General features: G+C 37.9%; 1 protein-coding gene across 5 annotated transcripts in view; it reads right to left on the reverse strand.

Moving 5' to 3' along the window:
* Positions 1–21,865, reverse strand: part of NFKB1 (nuclear factor kappa B subunit 1) — a 57,742-nt gene that overhangs the window by 34,997 nt on the left and 880 nt on the right. For 3 of the 5 annotated variants that reach the window (XM_063422151.1, XM_063422148.1, XM_063422147.1), the window contains exons 2-5: positions 11,428–11,480; positions 10,239–10,323; positions 2,975–3,015; positions 458–556 (exon numbers count right to left, since the gene is read on the reverse strand). In XM_063422151.1, coding sequence (XP_063278221.1) covers positions 458–556; positions 2,975–3,015; positions 10,239–10,323; positions 11,428–11,472 — 270 coding nt within the window. In that variant the 5' untranslated portion in view covers positions 11,473–11,480. The remainder of the gene's footprint in view (positions 1–457; positions 557–2,974; positions 3,016–10,238; positions 10,324–11,427; positions 11,481–21,865) is intronic. The other 2 variants (XM_063422150.1, XM_063422149.1) reach the window with 1 other exon arrangement.

The raw sequence follows: 21,865 nt of genomic DNA on the forward strand, positions 1-21,865 counted from the left end.
TGATTTAAAGGAATTAAGTTCCTAAGAATGGACTACCCTAGAGATATTGAATAAGGAGTAACATGAACAGAAAAAAAGGAGAACTTGGTAAATAGCATTAGAGTGAAGTGGAATAACTAAGCAGACTCATGCTTTGCAATGGAAATGGAGCAACTGAGCTGCTCAAGCCTTGCTAAAACTGCACATTAAGGAAGAGCTCCATTAGTCTGCACAATGGTAGTGAGATAGTAGGTGCAAATAAGTTACTGCTCAACTGCTGGCAGATAGAAACAGTGCCAAAACAAACCCAAATCTTAGGACACCTTTATGTTCCAAAACAACTTGAACATTGGGATTGAAATGTAGTCCGTCTTGAGCAACTTCATACAAATTTATGTTGCTATACATTAAGGTCCTGTACACATACATACTACGACACTTGCACTGACTTCACAGAATTAATGCCTTAAGCCCTTACTTTGACCTGAGGGTATGATTTTTTGTTCTTTTCACTAGAAGCACCAGGAAGTCCACCGTGCGAAGGCCCTTCACACACGTATCGGAAACGAAATCCCCTCTGTGGAATAAAGGAGAAGAAACTTGAGAGCTGTACAAAAACAAAACAAAAAAGAAATAGTACACACAAAGATGCACATGCACACCCACAAACAAGACTAGCCCAAATGGAAAAGTTACAATTGTTCATCCATGGAATGCTGAGTGCTGGTTAACAAAGCATCACTTAACTGTAGCCCTGGAGAACCTGTTCTATTCTCACTTTAACACACAGCAGCAATCTCATATTTTTCTTTCAGTTAAGTGAAGATATTTTGAAACAGAGAACTATTTATACTGTTAAAATAGGATAAAAGTTCACATGTAGAGAATGGAAGAGAAGATGTTCTCTCCCAAGATTGCTGCTAGGTAGACAAAATTGAAACAAATAATAAGTCCAAAGCACCATAAAGAAAGTACAGGGATGAAACAGAAACACTTCCTCCTTCTGGAAAAAACATATGAAAGCTGTATCTCTGAGTAAAATCCAGAAACAGCACAAAAGCTTCAGGGGACTCTGGCTGGTTTTCATCTCAGCTACATAAATAGGCATCTGAACATACTTTAGAGAACTGCAGGATAGTGAAAACCAGTCCAGCATACAGCTCTCTATTGACTCCACAGATGAACATCCCCTTTATTTTACATGGCAATCTATAAAGCACAGAGATGCAACTCTTAAGCAAAGGTGTCTGGCAACTCTAATTCTACTTAACAATATATTTCATGTGGTCCCCAATTTTGCTTTCAGATCTGCTCTCCAGCCCTGCAATTTCTGGCAAAATTGCCATCTTATACAGGCTCCCAGTGTCCAAATAGCACTAGTTAGTGTTGTAGCCTTTCCAAAGAATCATTCAGCTTCTTTCTAGTAGTAGACAACTCTGAATTTGAAGTCTGTATTAGCTGAAAGTGAATAACATGCATTAAAATTACTCCATAAGCAGTAGCTTCAATACCTATCTCACTAAAGCCTTTTCAGGGTAAGAACTTTTTTATCAAGCAAATGTAAACTTTTATGACTTTTATTCACACCTGGCCAATTGCCTTCCTAAGGTGAACTGAGTGACCCAGGGTACTGTGCGTGAAGTGCCCAGCTATGATGAGCTTGAACTCAAGTTGATCTGCAAAAGGCAAAGCAACCTCTGCAAAAGGCAAATCAATCTCTGCAGTCAGGACAGATCACTCTGCTGATGGATCACCCTCATCACCCTGCCATAAACCATAAACTCCTGCCCAGCTTGCCACATGGGTACTCCACAAAAGGAGCCACTTGCTGAGAAGTTAGACATGGAAACAATGGTTTCTCTTTATGTACTGTGCACTGCAGGCCCTACCATGAAAAGACATGGTCTAATTTGGGATGAACCTAAAGCCACGAGGAAGAGGCAGCATATTCTTCCAAGAATTCACAGTCCACTGCTGTTTCACTTAGCACTGTGATGAAGAGTCCTATTCCTGACGGGATGTTCAAGCACAAAAATGTCTTTGGTGTGTGATTGAAGCCAATGTTCTCCACTGCCTCCTGCCAGGAAGACTGGACTGCAATATGCTTCTGCAGAAGGCCAAGAGGAGGATGGGACAGCTTTTAGCTTTTTGTCTTCCCCTGTTTGCTGAACAGCTCTATAGGGCAGGATTTATGTAATTCACTGGGACAGACAGGAAAGGCACCTCCATACTGTAACAGCTTCAGGAGGAATCCTTGTAATTGCTGGTGCCATCAGCTGAAGGGGAACAATACCCAGGCACACTTCAGGGCAATCATTACCCAGCAATTAACTTTGTACATCAGTTGCATGAAAACTAACCAGTGCAATGAAATTACTTCTCTGTTGTCAGAGAAGCATAGGTCAGTGTTCGCTACACAACAGTTTCATTTGAGTACACATTTGAGTACACATTCGCTACACAAAAAAGTTTCATTTGAGTACTTATCTTCATTTTCCTTTGATTATTCAAAACAGACAACCATAAAAAAATAATCTCAAAGGACAACTGCATTTCTTTTCAACAACAAAACACAAGTCATAAGTTCCTGTAACTTGGGAATTAAGTGTTTTCATTTTTAACTACTTGTGTTTCAAAAACTACAAAACAAATCCTAAAAATCTTCCATGTCTGATCTACTAGTTTATGTTTCCAAATACTGGGGTATTGTAACAGTTACTTCTAAGATGAAGAGTCTATACTTAGCAAGGTATATTTTTAAAACCCTCAGGGTTTTTGTATCATTACACTTCCAGAGAAAGATAAAGATGAAAACAGAAGAAAACAGGAAGTGCTTTAACTACAAAAGTAAGAGTTAAAACTGCTCATGTTCAAGTGCAACATTTTTTTCTGAGAGCTCAGAGTTTTCTGTGCTCTTTTTCATTTAAGTTTATTCAAAGCTGAATGTAATAATATAGCTACCTTAGACATTTTCAAAATGTTGTCTTGTTCTTACCTGTTTTGGCTGTTCTATGATTTGAAGATATGGTCCATCTGCTAACATAAAAGAAAGAAAGAAAGAACATTATTAATAGAAATTATATTTCTATTCCTATAATTAATATATAAGTTGCAGGGGTAAGAGTATGTCCTTCAATGACTTGAGATAAAATTTTTGAAAGCATCTAAGTCTCTTCAGAAGTTAAATTTCAATGAAGTATTTAATCACTTGGCAGTCTGTCATTCCCAACTAAAGACCAGTGGAATAAGAAGAGGAAGATTAAGTCAAAAAGTTAATTTTAGCTCAGAGAGCCTACATGGGCAACTCAGTTAAAACTTGCAATGGTGAATAAGAACAGGATCCTTCACTTGCCACTGACAGCAGTCTGGCTTCTTAAACTCAGGTTAACTTTTGTACTTAAAGCCCTTGGGCTCTAGAGATTGTCCTCACCAGCTTTTGGCCCTAGGGCTTCCTACAGAATAGGTGCTTTTGAAAGTCAAGAGATAGCCAATGGGAAGCTCTGAGGCATGGGAATACGGGAGGAATTCAAGCTGTCTCAACATGCCCCAACAGTCAGAACTGCTTTAAAAAAATCCTGGAATTGAGAAGACTAAACAATTTACATTCTTTTCATAATTTCAGATACACTTTTAAATACAGTGTTCTGCTGGGCCTCTAGAAACACTTAATGCATTCAATTTTACTACAAATACAGACTCTATATTGAGATCCATCTTGAGCATGGTGCCAATTCATACGATTATGTTCTACTAAAATTCTATTTGTGTCTTTTAAACAAGACTTCATTACACAACTTTCAGTCTCATACAGTGGCTAACTTCATACTATAAATCTCATGCAAAGTTGACCGGTTTATATAGTTTTTCAGTAGGCCCTAAATCCAGTGACAATTCAGTGCCACCAGAGTTAAGCATTAATCACCTGATCAAAGCTTAGCTCCCACTGTGTTCATTTAGATTATTTACATCAAGAAGGAAAGCTCTCTGGGTGGGTGGCTGTGAAATACCTCTTAAAATGCAAGCCACTCATGAGTCTCAAAATGATTATTCCAAGAGCTATGATTTCTTCCCCCTCTCTTCCTAAGCAGTCAAGATGATTTGTATTTCAATATTAAAAGATCAGTTGCTTTCAAAGTAGACCCCAAATGACAGCTTTACTGGGCATACCTATAATATTTTTCCAGCCATATTCCTGTTGGAATTCTGTGTCATCACTTCTATTCTGTTAAAGTTATTAATGCTAAGGACAGGTGTTAACTGAACAAGCTTTTCTCAACATGGAAGTTTTAATAAATATACAATAGATGAAATTAGCATTCTGCTGCTGCAGTTAGCTGACTCAGCACATGAACCAACTTCATGTCAAAACTATATTGCAAATGTCAGTCACAACTATTTTACATTTAAAGAAAAATTATTTCCCAAGTCCATCAATGGTACTTTTCCTTGAAAGTAAACAGTGCTACTTGAACTCATGGAAAACAATTGCCTCAAGACAACATACACATCATCTTGCATTACAAAGCAGGAAAAACAGTTTGGACTTCAGGAACTTTGAAAGACATAGAGTAAGGCTTAGCTTTGTAAGATACGGTTAAGATAAGCTGAGTTGGGGTTCAAGCAATACATCAGCACTTAAATTTAAGATCTCTCTTCACAGACCTCTGATCCTCCTCATGCTTTAGGCACCTGAAAATTTATGCTTTAACAATCCAGAAGCCATGTATTTTCTGGGCATTAGCAGAAACAATGCACCTAAAATACAACAGTGTGTAGTTCAACTTTCAACCAAGCCTCCAGGGCATGACCTGCCAAGTAATTGTTCTTTGGCTCTTTTCCTCTTAGGAATTCATTTTCAAGACATACACGTTGGGTTAGCACAAAATACTATCGCTTTCTCTCAAACATTAGCCAGAAAAGGAAGTGTTCTTATTCAATAGCTAAATGGCTGCAGAAGTCCTCCAGGACACATCAGACCCAAGGTCTGGCTTTTCCTCACCGTAAGGAAATTCAAACTCCTAAGAGAGGGATGGATATACACTGAAAAACTAAAGGAATATGCTTCATACCACTCAAATGGTTTCATCTTGCATGGCACTTGTGAAAATTTGGGAAAATTGAAAACTTAGGAGTGTGGTTATTCTGATCTCTTGGAAAAATGCTTATAAAAAGCATGCAAATATGCTGATTAAAAAATCAAAATGCTCTATATATCAGCACTAGAAAAGTGCAAAAAAGATGCAGTGTAAATGTACAAAGCTAAATTAGATGTCTGTTACTGTTAATCCACATTATACAAATCATATAGCAATGTACTTAAAACAGTTTTTTGAGGTGTTATTTTAACCTTTGGGTTCCATGACTGCATGACTGAAGATTTTCCTTTTTTTTTTTTTTTTCTTTTTTTTTTTTTTTTTAAGGTGACTAGGTAATTCCCTGATATAGCATCTGAACCAGATCAAAATAACAGAAGGCATTCTAATGCAAAGTACTTAATAATATCTGGAATGCTACTTAAAAATAAACCAGCAATCCTCAAGAAAACATCCAGGCATAAATGGCATATTATTTTTGATTATAAAAACGATTTTACTTAGTGAAAGGTCTCATATAGTTGTTTCTACTGAACTCCGAATACTTCCCAGAGGCCCATTACATAGCCTAACATTGGCTATGTGTGGTTCCTTCTTTCTCTCACCCTTTCCCATGGGGAAAAGAAAATACATTTAGTGTTTTTCACAGGGAAGTTTTTAATATTTTGTTTCTATTAGTAGGCATGTCTTTGTCTAAGCAGACAAAGAGCAGGAACCTGAAGATGAACACCTTGTAAGAGGAACTAATAATGACGAAATTTGTGATGATCCTTCGCTCCAGCCTGGAAGGTGCTTGCTTTAAAAGTTCTTGTTTAAGGAGCCTTTTTAAATGCTAAACAGCCACAAGAAGAACTTAATGCATAGGTTATGTTCTACTTTTGCTCTACAGAGAGGCTGAAGGACACAGTTATGGAGCTGCCTCTACACAGGCATGGCTCTCATGGTTGCCAAGAGCCAGGTTTTGACAGGAGCACTCCTCGCGCTTTGCTCGGCACTGCTACAGCTGGGAGGCCAAGAACTGCAACTACAACATGCAGTCCTCCAGCCTGGTGCAGACTGCCACATCTTGGCCATGCTTCAGGGCTGATTTTTCTGTCTTCTCGCCTCAGTTGCCACAGACCTACTTGCATCCCACTCCAGTCTGAGTCACAGTCCCACTTCCCCACATCTTCTTCAGCTGCCAAGTTTCTTCATTTTCCTTCCTGCCTGAGTCAGAGCCCTCCTGCCCCTTGACACTCCCAGCACTTGCATTCTTTCTTCCTTTTGACAGGCCTCACCCTACACGCACACACTTCCAAAGGAGCACCCATCTTAGGCTCCCCCTTGAGTCCTTCTTCCCACCATAGCAAAATCAAAGAAAAATGGGTCTCTGAGGTTGGGGGGATATCCCTGCAAGCCTGAAAACTCTGCTGGACTGCTGGGGTCCTGTATTTAACAGCTTTCTGAGTACCTAAAACCGTTCAATTTAACCTGCAACAACCTGTGGACAAGTCTCCTCCCTCACAAGCTCTCTGTTGGTGGGCCTCCCAGAACAGGCATCTCACCCTTGTAATTGCTGTTTTGCTCCGTGGACATGGCTGGGAACACTCACAGTCTGTAGGTTTTGATTGTTAAATCCCACATCAACTCTCTCGTGTCCATCCTGGCAGCGGTACCTTGCTGCTAAAAGCTCAGACTGGAGACCTAGTGCCTTACCCTTCCTGTTGCAGCCTTTGCATGTCCTACCCCTCAGGGATTCCCCTGCACAGGAATACTCTCTTGAAGCCCAGCTCTTCAGTGTTCAAAGCATGATGTTTAAAGCAAACAGCACATGAGACTTTGTTTAACCTTATTCCCTTGGTTCACTTTTCCAAACATGAGCACAGAAGATCTACAAAGAACATGAGAAACTGTATGCAAGTCTGCCCAAGTTCCTGAGCAATAGGGCCACTACTGTGGAACAGGGAAAACGAGCACTCATCTCATTTTTGGTGGTGGACCAGTTTTCTTGACCCTCTAACATTATCTCTTTCTGAAAAAATATGAAAAAAAAATATTGAAGTGCCTTCTTTTTCCCTCTATAAACTTCTCATTCTTCACAGCAAATGTTGGACACAGGGGTTGGACACAGGGTTGGACAGAGGAGGTCAAAGAAAAGCAGAAAATTAATTTTCACAGCCTCCAGGAAATACTGTTCAACTCCTGATGGCTCCGCTTCAACTTCAAAGTTTTAAAAACACACCATCTTAATGCCAGGAGCTAGTTAGACCAGAGCCTCTCAAAGTCAAAACAACCATGCAGTTCCCAAACCCACCTCTAACAACTGGGGCACATTACATGGTTGTAGATGGCCTTGGATCACCATGAGGGAGTACAAAACATCCAAAATTACAAAAAACTCAGAGATCTGCCCATTACCTCTCCAATGTAAGGCATCACTTTGTTTCTGCACTACACAGTAGACATTCCACCGATGTGCACTCTGCCTAAATATGTGCTGTGGATAATGCTCCATCCGTCCCCAATGCCACTAAGGATCAGTACCCAACCCATCTAATCAAAGGCAGGATACTTCCAAGCAAGCCAAAGAAGAGGCTGACTTCATGAGGTACTGCCTTTTCTCCTGTAAAACTTGAACCACGTAACTACTACAGCTTTAGAGCCAAAGTAACAAAAAAGCCCAATTTTTATTTAAAATGGACATATGAGAGAGAAAAAGCAGCACTCAAAGACATTTGAGCACTGACAATGATGTTGAGAAAAGCCGTGTCCCAACATCTCAAAGGTTCTCTACTATTGCTGTAAATATTAAGGTAACAGCAGCACATCTATCATCAGAAAGTCCCCAAATTCCCAGCTACTCGTTGATTCAGCCATGCTGGCACGACACGGGAATCCATGGTTATACATTAAACCTGTCTGCCGCTGGAATAGATCTGACGCTGTGCATTTATGGATGCACAGACTGAAAAAATATATGCACCACAGCCAGATCATGAGGAACAATTAATGTCTTTGGTTCTTTCTGCCTTAAATCATCTATCTGTCCTTGAGAAAAATCCTTTTATTTCACTCTCTCTACATCTCAGCTGGAAGTACTTCTGGAAAATCCCACATGACTTTTTAAACTGACTTTGCTGAGTAGAAAGAAATCATTAGTCCCTGCTTGAAAACCAGTAAAGTAGAATATAGAAATTATTATATTATCTTATAACTGAAGAGCCAGTCCATAGTAACAACACAGCATATTTTCAAGAAGGGGAGGAACTAAGCATTATTGGGATACTGTTCAAGAAACAAACCAACTGTGGCATCATCAGATGCTGTTGAAATGACCAACTTTTTCTGAATTTTTTTATTAACTTTTTGTTTGCAACAACCTGAAATCCACAATCCTTTATTGAATCCCATTTTATACACAAGGACTTGCTACCTATAGTGTAGCAGTAGACAAGAGCAGTGGCACGTATTAAAAAAAAAAGGCCTTTTTTGAAGCAATTTTGCAAATTAAGGGCAGAGCTAGACTTAGCCCAATAAGAGTTTTCTGCGGCTACAGAACTCAGTGAATCCTAGACTCTCTGACATGGTTTTGAAAACAGCTGTTTTCTACTTTAGATGAGACATAGTTATCTGAAAATTAGTTTTATATATCTGAATAATTTGTAAGGAATGAGTCCGGCATGAAGAATACAGAGTAAGCTTAAAAGGTACATATAAAAAATCTCATTACAGAGAAATTTCAATAACCTTATTAGTTCAACAGAAACTGGCAGAAAAAAAGCTTTGGTCTACAATGCACAAGCCCTTTAATACTAAGATGAATCTTACTGAATAATTTTATCTGCCTTAATAAAAATACACTGTAAACAAATGATTGCAACATTAATTTGCTGGATATTTTTCCATATTTGTCAAGAGCTTTGTTCATGATAACATTTCATCTTGGAACAAAATTATCTGTAACATGTGTTTCTTGATCCTTTCTTGCTACTACTCTTTTAAGAAAACAAGGAAACACTAAGCCTGTTTTATTTTTATTCCATAAGCAGCATTTATTGTTACTTTAGGGTGGAATCTTACCTACGAAGGAAAGTGTTAAATGCTTATTTCATTTTACCTTTAACACCTTCACTGCTGTGAAGTGTATGAAATATTGCAAATAAAAGTGGTTTGCATTTTGAACCAAAGACAGTAATTTGCAATACATGAGATACCAGCTACATCCTGATACAATAGAGTCCAACAGATAACAAGAGAAAGCTGTCACATTAAAAGATTAGAACAGCTATATCAGAGCTATACTTTGAGAAAAAAATCCCAAGTTTAAATAAAATTTTATTTCCATCTTCCTTTTGTATCAGCTATTCTAATAAACTAAGCAGGAGAACAGAGTTTTCCAAATTCATTCAAGAAGTAACATTTATAAAGAACTTTAATAAGCAAAATCTGACCAAGGTTGATCAAGCACCTGATACTGACTGTGCTATAAAGACTTGTATTTGTTCTTACTATTCTGGAAGCATACTGTAAGAATTGCTTATCAGACCTTTGCAGAATACTATTTGCTTATTTTCACTGGTTTGTTGTAAAATTTGTCTGAGTTTTCAGACTAGAGGTATTGTTCAGGAAATCGTCAGGTTCTTCTAACACCACCCTGCCACTTCACAGGAAACAGAGAAGTCACCGAGAAGGAAAAACACATCTGAATGGTACAGGAAGTTAATATTCTCTGCATTTTATTACTGAAAAACAAGCACCCTAAGAACTACTGCAACAGATGCAACAGCATTCAAAAGGACAAGAGGCATATGTTGCAGTCTGCAAACTGGCAATAAAAACATGTAACTCACCGAAGGTTCAAATTCAGAAAAAAGTCTCAGCAAAGTAATTTATAAAATTACTTAAAGCTCTTTGGTCATTGTCCTGGTTTCACCTGGGAAAACTGCTGAAACTTTCAGTTTCTGTAGAAGCCACAAGAAAATCTGATTTGCCTCACTGCTGAAAGTTTCACAAGAAGAAGAAAGATGCAGAAAGATGTAAAAAAAAATCTTGTTGACAACTTTGCAATCTCCTATTATGACACACAAGTTGGTAAACAAAAAAAGGCTCTGAAAAGGGCTTCTCAAAAGAAAACAAACAGGAAGAATCAGCAGGACAATAGCACCATCAAATAGTAAGGGTTCCTACCTGTTTGTAGTGGTAAGTCTGAAGTGATGTAATTTGTGCTATTAAATAAAGCATTCATCCCCATGAACTGATCCACTGCAAACATCTATATTGAAAGAAAACACTCTTCATTATTACATATATACATAGCTGCATAAAACATCTATCAGCAAAGAACTTCAAAGTTCTCTGCAAATATTGAGACTGCAAACACCTTGTTGAATTACATAAACATTTTATAGAGGTTTTATTTTTGCTGGCAACAGCACTGCAAGCACAGCTGACAGCACCGACCAAGTTTCACCAGAATCATGAGACCGCATCAACCTCAGCAGAGTTCCTAAACACCCATTTTACTCACATGCACTAACAACTATAAATTCTAAAGAGCTTATACAGTAAATTCTGAAAATCTGACCCCAGATGTCTTGCCTTGCTAAGAACCTGCAAGTTTTCATTTCCATTTCTCTGATTAAACCCCACCAAACTACATTCCTTATGTAAATATATTTACAAGCTCTAATGCAAGAAAACAGTACCTCCAGGTTAAAGTTAAATTTTTTTTTTTAACACTGACATGTCTTAACTTACTGTAATTGTTGTCAGGTGCAAATCTATCTTCTTCCAAAGTGGAGCAAGCATAAAGGAGAAAATAGTTGCTTTATGAAAATTAAGGTGAGTATGAAAGACCTGTTCTTCACTTAAACTTTTCACCCAAGCACCATTCTCACAGTTCAAGTAATTTATGAAATGATCTAAGAAAATCAGAAAGAGCTCCTGAAGAGCTAGGCCTATGGATTGTGTGAGTGAAAGAACATTTCAGTCATCACTGTCAATACAAACATCACAAAAATATACACAGAAGGGCCTTTTAGGACATAAGGGGATTTATTTTCAGAAAGACTCCAATGTCTACCACAGAAGTAATTTCAGAGCAAGTGTCACAGGCATGCAGGGCATAAAAATAAATATTTTTTTCAACTGCTTAATTCAGCAGGCCTTGATTTCCTTCTCATTTCAGCCATTTAATCAGTGTCAGGGCACTTTACAGGTCACATAGCATAGGGAAAAAAGCCCTGACTTCTGCCAATGCAGAATGATTTTCTCTGTCTATATCAAGCCTAGGAAATGACAGGACAATATGAGAGAAGGCCTAAACAGACAGGTAGGAGAGGATACAGGGATACCGAAAATACAGAAATTCACTTACTTGGGGATCAGACACTCCCATAATATAGGAATCTTCTGCTGCCATTTTAAGTCCTGAAACACAAAAACATGATTAGAACTCCCACTTTTTCTTCAATGTAAAGCAATAGAGAAGCCTGGAAAGCGTTCAGAGTTAAAAGCCCAATCTCTGAAACTTTTTATTTTACTCATAACATTAATGATTTCTAAAAAAATTATAAAATTCCTCAGTGTTTGGAAGGGGCAATGCAAGGACAAGATAGGCTACAGCTAGGATTTTCCATTGCCATTGCCAAGAAATTAAAAATTCCAGTACAGAAGACAAAATTTCTTAAAATTGGTAGTTGTTTCCATCTTTGCTCTGACTATTCTGCCATTAGACTTTAGGCAAAATCATTACCAAAGAAATAGCAGAACTCCCAATTTTTATGCAATAAAAAGAACCTCATGAGCCTTTGTGAATGAATCCTAACAGTTTTCTTATAACAAAGTATTAATAAACACAAATAAGCATTCCCAAGGAAGAACAGATCATATAAAAAAAATTAAATAAAACCGGGAATCAATTATTGACTAATTTTGTACACCTTTATTTCCAGGGGTCCACAAGTGCTTAGCACACACAACAACTCTGTGCTGAAAATGACAATTATGGATTCACGGCACTCATTACAACCCTTTCTCGCAGGTCTACAAGTAAACGCTGGACACTGGAAAAGTTTTGCTTGGCTTGGTTTTACTGGGACTAGTAGTGGGCCAGCAGCGGAACCTGTGAATTTTCTGAGGAATTTATAGGTCTATTAGAAGATATTAGTGTTATTTCCTTTCATGTAGATGTTAACAAAAGAACTACAATTTCACCTATGCTGAGCCCACTAAATAAGGCTTTCCAAGGGAGTATCTGAAAATAAGAGCAGGACTATTCCAAGAGACTCATGCCTGCATTCAACAGACACTAAATAAGGTTAATAACTAATAGAAGACAGAAACAGGTCACTGGCCCTCATATTCCACCACAGTGAACATGAGCAATGTTTTCTAGCAAGGAGAACTGTGAAAACCTACTGCACTATCAAAGAGAGGTGCAAGAGATCAGTAAGTTATTAAAGAAAAACTCAGTCACCGTGTACCTTCTACAGGAACTAGAAAGGCAATTATCAAAAGGAAAATTGGAATACTTGGGCACTTCACCTTGATGGAGGCTCAGCTCTGCTTGTTAATAAATCTCCAAAGACAAGACAGTCACCCATTCCCCACAAAGTAGAAAATGTAAATAAAAATAAAATGGAGAAACAGGAGACAATACATAGATGACTTCAATGAAAAAGATGTTTATGCTTTTTTAACCTAGAAAATAAAAGTACCCACCTGACCGTAAATCTATTTTAGAAATATTTACTGGGAAATATTTATTTGTAGTATTTGTGCAAATATCGAATAACTGGTCATAAGATTTCAGCCAAAAATTAATAACAGATATAAGCAATGTCACCAAAGCTGTACTTCATCACCTAATACAACAGGATTTCAGCAAGACAGAAAATCACCAGCCAATCACATCATCTCACAGGCACAGTCCGCAAAGCATTATTTTCATCAACTATTTGCCATTGTTATTATTCAACCTCATGGAAAAAGTCAACATACATGGCAGATAAAACCTTCAGGATACAACAAAATTTACTAAGATGTTTTTATTTGACTTCTGCTCCGTGGAAAAAATATAAATAACATTATCACCAACTGACAAGTTATTTAAATCACTGAAATAACTTGTAACATTTTTTGTCAAACGCTTTTTACTGAAAGGTGTAGATATTACAGAAAACAGTCTGGAGACCTCAACAGCCAACTTTTTTTTACAAAGTGTCAGAAAATACCCACCCTCTTGTCACACCCTGATTAGGTAACTCTGAGCGTAAATGCCAGGTTTCTTCTGCAGAAATACAATAAAAACCAGTCCTAGAAGTCTTGTTTAATGATGTCTCATATCTAAACACTTACAATTTCATGAGTCACATATGCAAAATTGTGTTCCAAAATCCTGAAGTTTCCAGATGACATGATAAACATGCTTGTTCAGAAAAATAAAATATTTTGAGGCGCTGACATGAGTGGCATCTGCCCACTTGCCTGTTTGCCCAGTGTATACTTTGCCAAACTTTCAAACAAAGCATATCACTCACAGCTTCTTTAAGCCACAGGATAAATGTAATAGTGGGTTCTATTTTCTTTGCCCTATTTTATTTCCTCAGACTGCACCCGTCTCCCTCCAGCAGAACTCCAGGGGCGAAAGGCAGTGTCCTCACACCTGCCACACTCCTCGGTCACATCTACACTTCTACAGTACATGACTTCCCAACAAAGTGGAAGAATAGCAGAGAGACATTACTTCTGACAACTTTTCATTTAAAGTATTTTGATGTAAAAATTAGAACCCATACAGAAAAAAAAAACCCCATGTCCGAGTCAGTCCTTCAGTTTCACCTTTTAAAAACAGCAGTTTCTGGCCTTTTGGCTGGCGCAGTGAACAACACCATGACACCAAACCAGCAGCCTTTAAAGACGTTCCCCCTGCAGTGCTACATTCAGCTGTGGGATCCTCAGCACAAGGAGCACATGAACCTGTTGGAGACAGTCCAGAGGAGGCCATGAAGATGCTCAGAGTGCTGGAGCACTTCTGCAGATAGGCTGGGAGGGAGAACTGGAGCTGTTCAGCTGGAGAAGAAAAGGCTGCAGGGAAACCTTAAAGCATCTTCCAGTATACCTGAAGAGGGCCTCCAGGAAAGCTGGAGAGGGACTTTTCACAAGGCTGTGCAGGGACAGGATGAATGGGAATGACTTTAAACTGACAGAGGTTGGGTTTAGATCAGATATAAGGAAGAAATCCTTCACTGTGAGGGTGGCAAGGCGCTGGAACAGGTTGCCCAGAGAAGCTGTAGTTGCCCTGTGCCTAGAAGTGTTCAAGGTCAGGCTGGAGGGGCTTTAAGCAATTTGGACAACTTACGGTAGTGGAAGGTGTCTCCACCCACAGTATGTGGGGAGGCTGGGAGCAGATGATCTTTGAGGTCCCTTCCAACCCAAACTATGCTATTATTCTATGAACATTACACTTGGAAGCAGCAAGGTAACTACTCACAAGCCACCCAGTCAGCTGTAGGTAAGTACTCATGAATGTCTAACTAGGTATTAAACATAATCTCTCTCGCATCATAAGTGCAGTTGCCTCTTACTTGAGATCTTTTGTGTTCAGGTCAGCTGCAGTGCTTGGAGGAGAGGTTAAAGGTATTCTCTCTGGCTTGAATGTTAAACCAGTTTATTACACATGGATTATAATTTAGATGTGCAAACATACACCTTTGTGTATGTAAACTCCCACTTAATTGCCTTATCAGGGCCTAGACAAAGATTAACCCAGCTGTTTAAAATAACCCTTCCAAATGACTGAAAACACTCCATTTCACCAGGTTTTGCCCTTTCCAAAGCCAAACAGGTAACAAAAAAATGTTCTGGGAGCCCTACCTTCAAATGACAAATTGTTTCCTCAGGATTTATTAAGTTAACAAATCCCTACACTTATTCTTACATAAAAATTGATGCAAAACCACAGAGTCAGTAACATGATTAAAACCCCAAAAAGACACAGAAAAATAGACCCTAGCGTGCACTGTGTGACCTTTTAATTGGCATCTTCCCTTACTGCTCCAGTTTCTAAGCACCTTTCCCATTTGCATCAGGTGGTAAGATTAGCATCTACCTCGAGTAGCTTTGTTCATTCTCTCATTACATGAGCTATATTATGGGTCAGAGATTGACACCTTCTCTCATTTGAGGATGACCAGATTAAAATTTTAAAATTGTTCTGTGGAAGTTTATGTTATTATAGATGTCTGCCTCCTGCATAAGCTCAAATTCCCACAAACTGTACTGCAAACTAAATCAACAACAAAAAAAATACCCCAACACCTGCAGACCACAATCAACCACAGCAGTCCCCACCCTGGAGACTGCCTGACGTTTTTCAGATAATGGGGCACAGGAAGCTAGACATTTCAATTCACAGTATTTATAAGTGTGAAAATTCAAAGGTCAGTGAAGCAACTTCATTTAGCTCCTAGTGCAACAGGAAAACATAAAATCCAGCCAAACTTGCCCACACAACTGTACCTCCTGAGAGCAAGTGTGTGATGCATGTGCATATGCATACATACTCCTTTCTCCTCACAGCAGGTCAACTGCCATTGTGAAAAAGGTTTAATAGGGAGAAAACGAGAAAAAACCTAGGAAGCTACGTACACACATCCAGGAGATGACTGTGTTGCACCAAACAACCAAGCAAACCTAATGGCAGGTAATTTGCACTACTGCTCCTCCTTAATAACCAAATAATACAAGGTACAAGTGGCATAGCTGGAAGAACATGACTTGATTTATTGTATCCTGAATATTTGTTCTAAAGCTTCAAAAGGAGCAGCCATTTAACATGAAAACAACATAATAATGTAGGAATGTTGTAATCCACGAACAAGAGTTCTCATTTCTCTTTATCTCAATCATTTGATTTCAGAGCTCCTCTTTGTTCTTCTCCTACATCTACTGTGTCTCTTTACCTTTTAAAAGGCAAGATAAATTTCCATATCCAACTGTTTTCAGCCCACCCTGATTTTTCATGGGTACAGATCCTTCCCTTTACTTCTCTTCAACCTTCCAGCCTGAAACTTAAGCATGAGGTAAACCCTTTTTGTCTTTGACACCAGTATCCAATCCAATCTCTACAAACTTGGAATGTAACTTCTCCCTACTATCTTTCTGCAGACAATCATGATCTTTATCACCCAGTTCATTACACTTGAAAACTGAAATTAGTGTGATGGGTGTTCTTCCACGAGGAAATTTATTTATACCATCTCTTACTTTATGAGGTGTTTCACATCAACCTGTTCACACCTTTCAATGTTGGTATTCAGAAAGCAAGCCTCACCTCTCAATGGGAAACTCAAATACTATAATTTAACTGACTTAATAAACTGAAAGAACAATTCTTCCTGAAAGTGTTCTAGCACAGGGCTTTTTCTCTTTAACTTGGCTTGCATTGGAACTTACCTGTTAAAAATAAACTTATTTAGCAGGACACTGAATCAAATTAATTAAATTCAGCATGGGGTTTTTTTTAGCCTGCTTACTAAAAAGAGTGCTAGAAAGAGAACTGAATTTTTAGGAACGGCACCAAATTTTCAAAATTTCTGCAGCAGGTATAAAGAACTGAGGTAGACACAGTAAGTGCTGTACGGACTTCTTGCAAAACAGAATCGGTACCTGTATAGGAACAATTGTTTCAGAGATTTGCATTTCCCAAACAGACATGCCAGGAAAAGGTATTGTGCAATAGACTCTTTGGGTTGCTGGGTCAGGGCTGGCAGCAGGACAGAGTTGCTGAGATGATTTTGGCTGGAGGCCAGAGCACAATCTGCTCTGACAGAGCAGAGATACCGATCCAAGCTGTTCAGTCTCAACCCTTCAGCACTGTAGTCCCTTCGAAGTGAGGACGCTGCCCACCCCTTTCAATGCACGGCCTTTTCACCTTGCTTCTGGCCACCTCTTGACTTCAACCAGCACATCATTTCCCTTGGAACACAATTATTCTGCCCAGAGTGCCAGAAGTACAGCTCCAGAGCATAAAACTTTTAATTCAAAGTAAGAGATGATAAACAGCTAACATATTCTGTAATATACAAAGTAAATAGAACTCAAATATTAAGGAAATATCATGCATATTTTCACCCACAATATTGGCTTAGATGTCTTTAGGACAAATAGGAAAGAAAAACATGTTCAAAAACACAACAAGCGATTGTTAACTCAGTCATGTTGACACAAAGCCCCATCAAACATGTTATTTTGAAGGGATTTCAACTCAGTAATGAAACAGATTTGAAATTTGCCTTAAATGTCAGAATGTTTACTACTATTTCTTCTCCCAACTATGACTTCAATACCTGGGGTTTAGGGAGCTGCTTTAAGGAAACAACACTCAATTTCCGCAAAAGTGGCATAAGAAAGTTGTATTTTTCACATTCCCTCTAGTACTTCAAAGATGTGTAATCTCTCAATGAAGATTTGAGTGCAATTTCTCAGTACACAAGTGCGAAAAAGTTTGTGCAGAGGCATTTTGATCAAAGATTCTAACTTCCTCTGCAGAGTTTTTGTCATCCACACACTGCTGCAGCTGCAGTAACACTACATAACCCTAAAAGACGCTGTTTGTTTTTCTACTATAACGACCCAAATTACCTCCTCTTGTGACTAATTAAGTCTGCTTATTATTTCCTGTTGGGTGGGACCTGGCTGTTGTGTTTATGTATTTTTAAAATTTTAAAATTGCTGAAGTTAAAATTTTCAAGAATTTTCAGTCATGAGCATTACTTAACAGCAGTATAAAAACTACAGAATATATAGGAAATTAAATCAATCCCAAGTACTTGAGATTTCACAAGTGTGGTGCTCTAAATCAGAATTGTTGGGTCCATAATTATTTTATGAAACCTCAAACCAAATTTATTACAGCACATAACAACTAAATCTGAAAAAAAAAATCATAGCATAAGAAAATGTCCTTGGCAAAGAATAACTCAATTACCTAAAAGATGTACTAATAACTATGTTTGCAAACATAGAATTTTTGTTTTATTCCTTCCCCAAGTATCAAAGTAGCAAAAGAATATGTGAAGAGGAAATACTAGAATGCCATAAACATATAAACTGTTATTCCATTATATTGCTGGAATAAAGTTAGGATGTTTTTGTTAAAACACATTCAAAGTAACTTAAACCAAAGGAATAAACAGTATTCAAATATATGGCAAACATATTCTGGTACATGTATAATGCTAAGTAGATATAAAAATACTAAGGTTCAACACAGAAAAATTTAGCCATGTGGGGTGCTACTGTTTCTTGAACTAACCTGAATATGATGTTAAAATGCTGTTACTTTTTCCTTCAGATTACGATGAATCACTGAATGCTCTTTACAAATAACTCTAATTCATATAAAAGCTGTTCACTGAAGTAAAATTTTAACTTGAGAAGCTACACACATCCGTTCCATAAGCCTGAAGTGTAATGAATCATTAATATTAGACTGCAAACCTTCCCTTCTTTTTTTTTTTTTTGGCAGCAGTGGAGGGGGCAAGGGAAGAACAGTGTTTCTGAGAAGCAACAGTAACATGTAATCCCCAGGCAATCCCCAGACTGCAGAAGTTCAGTTCACACAAGGTTTGCTATATCACCAGGTACAGCCACACAGGCTCCGGGCTCCTACTGAAGGCACAGTCCCTCACTTCATGAACAGAAAACAGCAAGGGCTGTTATCACTGCAATCATAAAGATCATAAAGATGAATTCTCAGTGTCCTTTTGCTTCTGAACAGCCACTCAAATCGTAAGGTGACAGCAACAATTGCTTAAACAGCACCAGTAAGAGGAACCAAACAGGTACAGCTGAGTCCAGCCCCATCACAGTTACACCCAGTTTTCAAATCTACAGACGCAAAGTGGCTAACTGAGGTTTAACTTTTTGGCTTTTTCCAAAGAAACTGTAAAACTCCTGCAGTTTCAATGTTGTAAAGTAACCTAGGACACAACAGAACTCGGACTAAACTAATAAGACCAAAAAACCCACCTGCTTCCTTTGTTTATACTTTATTTATGTGCTAAAATCTGTCCATGTTTAGGTGGATGGAAACGATCTCTAGGAGAAACAAAAAAATAAAGCCAGACCCAAGCAAAAAAACCACAAACAAACCCAAATCCCACAGGTCAGACCTACTTTACTCTTGACCTTTCGACAGTTTGCTTGGAGGACACAATGAAATACGGGGGTATTTCAGTTCAGTATTTTAAATTAAGGGGAAAAAAAGTGTATTTATCTGTCACTGCTTTTCAAAAGAACATAGAAGTTGAAAGGAGAAAATAATGCTTAGAAGAGCAGCAGTAGCTTCCTCCCCCCAACATGACCTGTCAGCTCGACCTAAATGCTAAACAAAGAATTTTACCTTGAGACTATAATAACTTGAAACTTAAATCTTTTAAGGCCTTACTTTTGGAACTGTCAACAGTGCTTCATCAGAATACACATTTAAACGAAAGCACTGAAGAAGAGCCACCAAATTATGTCTATGCTCAAAGTTAGATGCAAACTTAGTGCCTGACTGACCTAAGGGCACAGTTAATGACAACCATAATTATGATTTTATCAACACAGAACTTCATAAAAGATTCACAGCTTGTTTAAAGGACATCAAATTACGACTTCCACATCTAAAATACTTCTGTCAGAGGCAAAAATGACTAAAACCAGGAATTGCTTTTTTCATTACCCACCTGAAACATTCATTATCTTCTCTTTGTTTTAAAATAGCTGTTATATTGTCAGAGAACCAAAGTAAAGCTATCAGCATGTTGAAAAATGATTTTTAACTAACTATAGTTTCCATTAGTTGCTTATATAAATGAGTAACAATTTTCTTTATGACTGATACTTTTCAACTCAGAGTTGGCAAACAGCACTGAAAGCTGAAAGTATTTTAGCAAGTACAGTTTGAAGTAATCTATGAAAACACAGGAGAATTAACCAGCATCTCTGAAGACCACAGGTGAATTTTCTCAACACTAGTTACAGCAGAAAGCCAACTTTAAGTTAGTAAAAGATACATTGTCTTTCACTGTATCTTTGCAACTTCAAAAATGAACATCGACTTTGCATTTACAAGCACCTTCAATAGTAATAACTCACAGGCCTTCTAACTTAGTTCCTGTCCTTCCAGAGACAGTAATATGCACAATAATATGGATTCCTAACTGAATATATTTCTGGAGTTTACATGTGTTCATGAGAAAGTGGCATGGGAATGTTTTGGAAAAGGCAACAATGAAAAGGAAAGTCAAAAATCTATTAATTAGCAAATTTGTGTCAATGATATTTATTTGTAGGTATCCATTATTGAAGTCATGTAATGCCACCTCAAAGAAAAAAGGAAATTAAATTTATTATTGAATTTTAAAAGTAAAATTTTAATGTAAACTTATATTTATTATTAAAATTAATTTTCAAAAGAAAATTACATAGTAACAGAGAAACAACCAGAACTGCTATTTTTCAACAAGCAGGAAAATTTCAAATGTGCACATAAATGAAACACCACTGCCTGCTTTCCACCCTCTCTCCCTCTTCCAGGATACTCCTTTTCTCTGTCCCAGCACTTTTATCCAGCAAACTTTTCTGATTTTGAAAAAAATACTACAAAAACATTACCAAGGTGTTGCCTGAACTAAGCAACTACAGATAGAAAGTTTACCTGCTACACATTGCAAAGTGATACAAAGCTATTCTGTTTTACAACCTTAACTCCAAAGGTATTAATTTCTTGCATGAGAAAATAACTACTACATTTTTTGATGACTCTACTACCGACTGACATTTCTTTCTTTATAAAGGGGACAAAGGGTGGAAAGAAAAAAGCTTTTCCCCTTTAGTTTAGTACTTCAAGTTAAGCTCTTCAACATACCTTGCACAGATTTCAGCACTGAGATTCCCCGAAATCTATACACTCTGTGGCACATTCTGACACCAGTATTTCAGCATAACTGTTAGTTAAATTTCCGGGCCAGGGAAAATTACGGAACAAAGCATCTGCTTCTGCATGGTTACAGGCTGATTTTTTTCTCTTTCATTTTCTCATAAACTGTAGTCATTTCTGTAGATTACAAAACATTGCAGCCAGGATGCTATCTTAGAATGACGTCTTGGTTAACGCTTTCCTAGAATCGGCAGCTACTCTCTTTCATGAAAGAATACAAATGCCTTGACTGAAATACTGTTTCAAAGGTTGATACTATACAGTACATAGCAGAGAGACTCCAGATGTCAATAAAATCGAAGTGCTCTATTTTCAACCCTGCAGCACGTAAGGCACAAGGCAATCGAGTGAAGAATTAATCCACTTTTCTCTGTGAACAGACTAAGTGAAAAGAGGACTTCTGAAGCACAAAACATGCCAAATATAATCACCACTTTAAAACCATTTTAAAAATCATGATACAATAATCTGTATTTCCTTTAAAATGTTATTCTTAAGCAAAGCTTTTGAGCATTTTTAAACAGGAAGCTGAAATGTTGCAGACGGCTCCCTTGCCTCAAAAGTCTCATTCCCCAAATGCTCACCAGCACTCAGATTTACTTACGTGAATGAAAATACGCAGAAGTACACACACGACGATAATGGACAAAGAGCACATAGCTCGTGTCACAGAAACAATACTCCGCATTCACGTAAAGTAAGTCGGTAACACTCCTCCACCAAAGTTACCATCAAAGCAGAAAGCATCAATAGATGAAAAAAATAATTGTGATGGGAAGTTTGATATTCCTGGGTTCCAAGGTCTAATGTAACTGAGCAACCA

This window comes from Prinia subflava, chromosome Z, assembly GCF_021018805.1.
Source record: "Prinia subflava isolate CZ2003 ecotype Zambia chromosome Z, Cam_Psub_1.2, whole genome shotgun sequence".
NCBI classification, from domain to species: domain Eukaryota; kingdom Metazoa; phylum Chordata; class Aves; order Passeriformes; family Cisticolidae; genus Prinia; species Prinia subflava.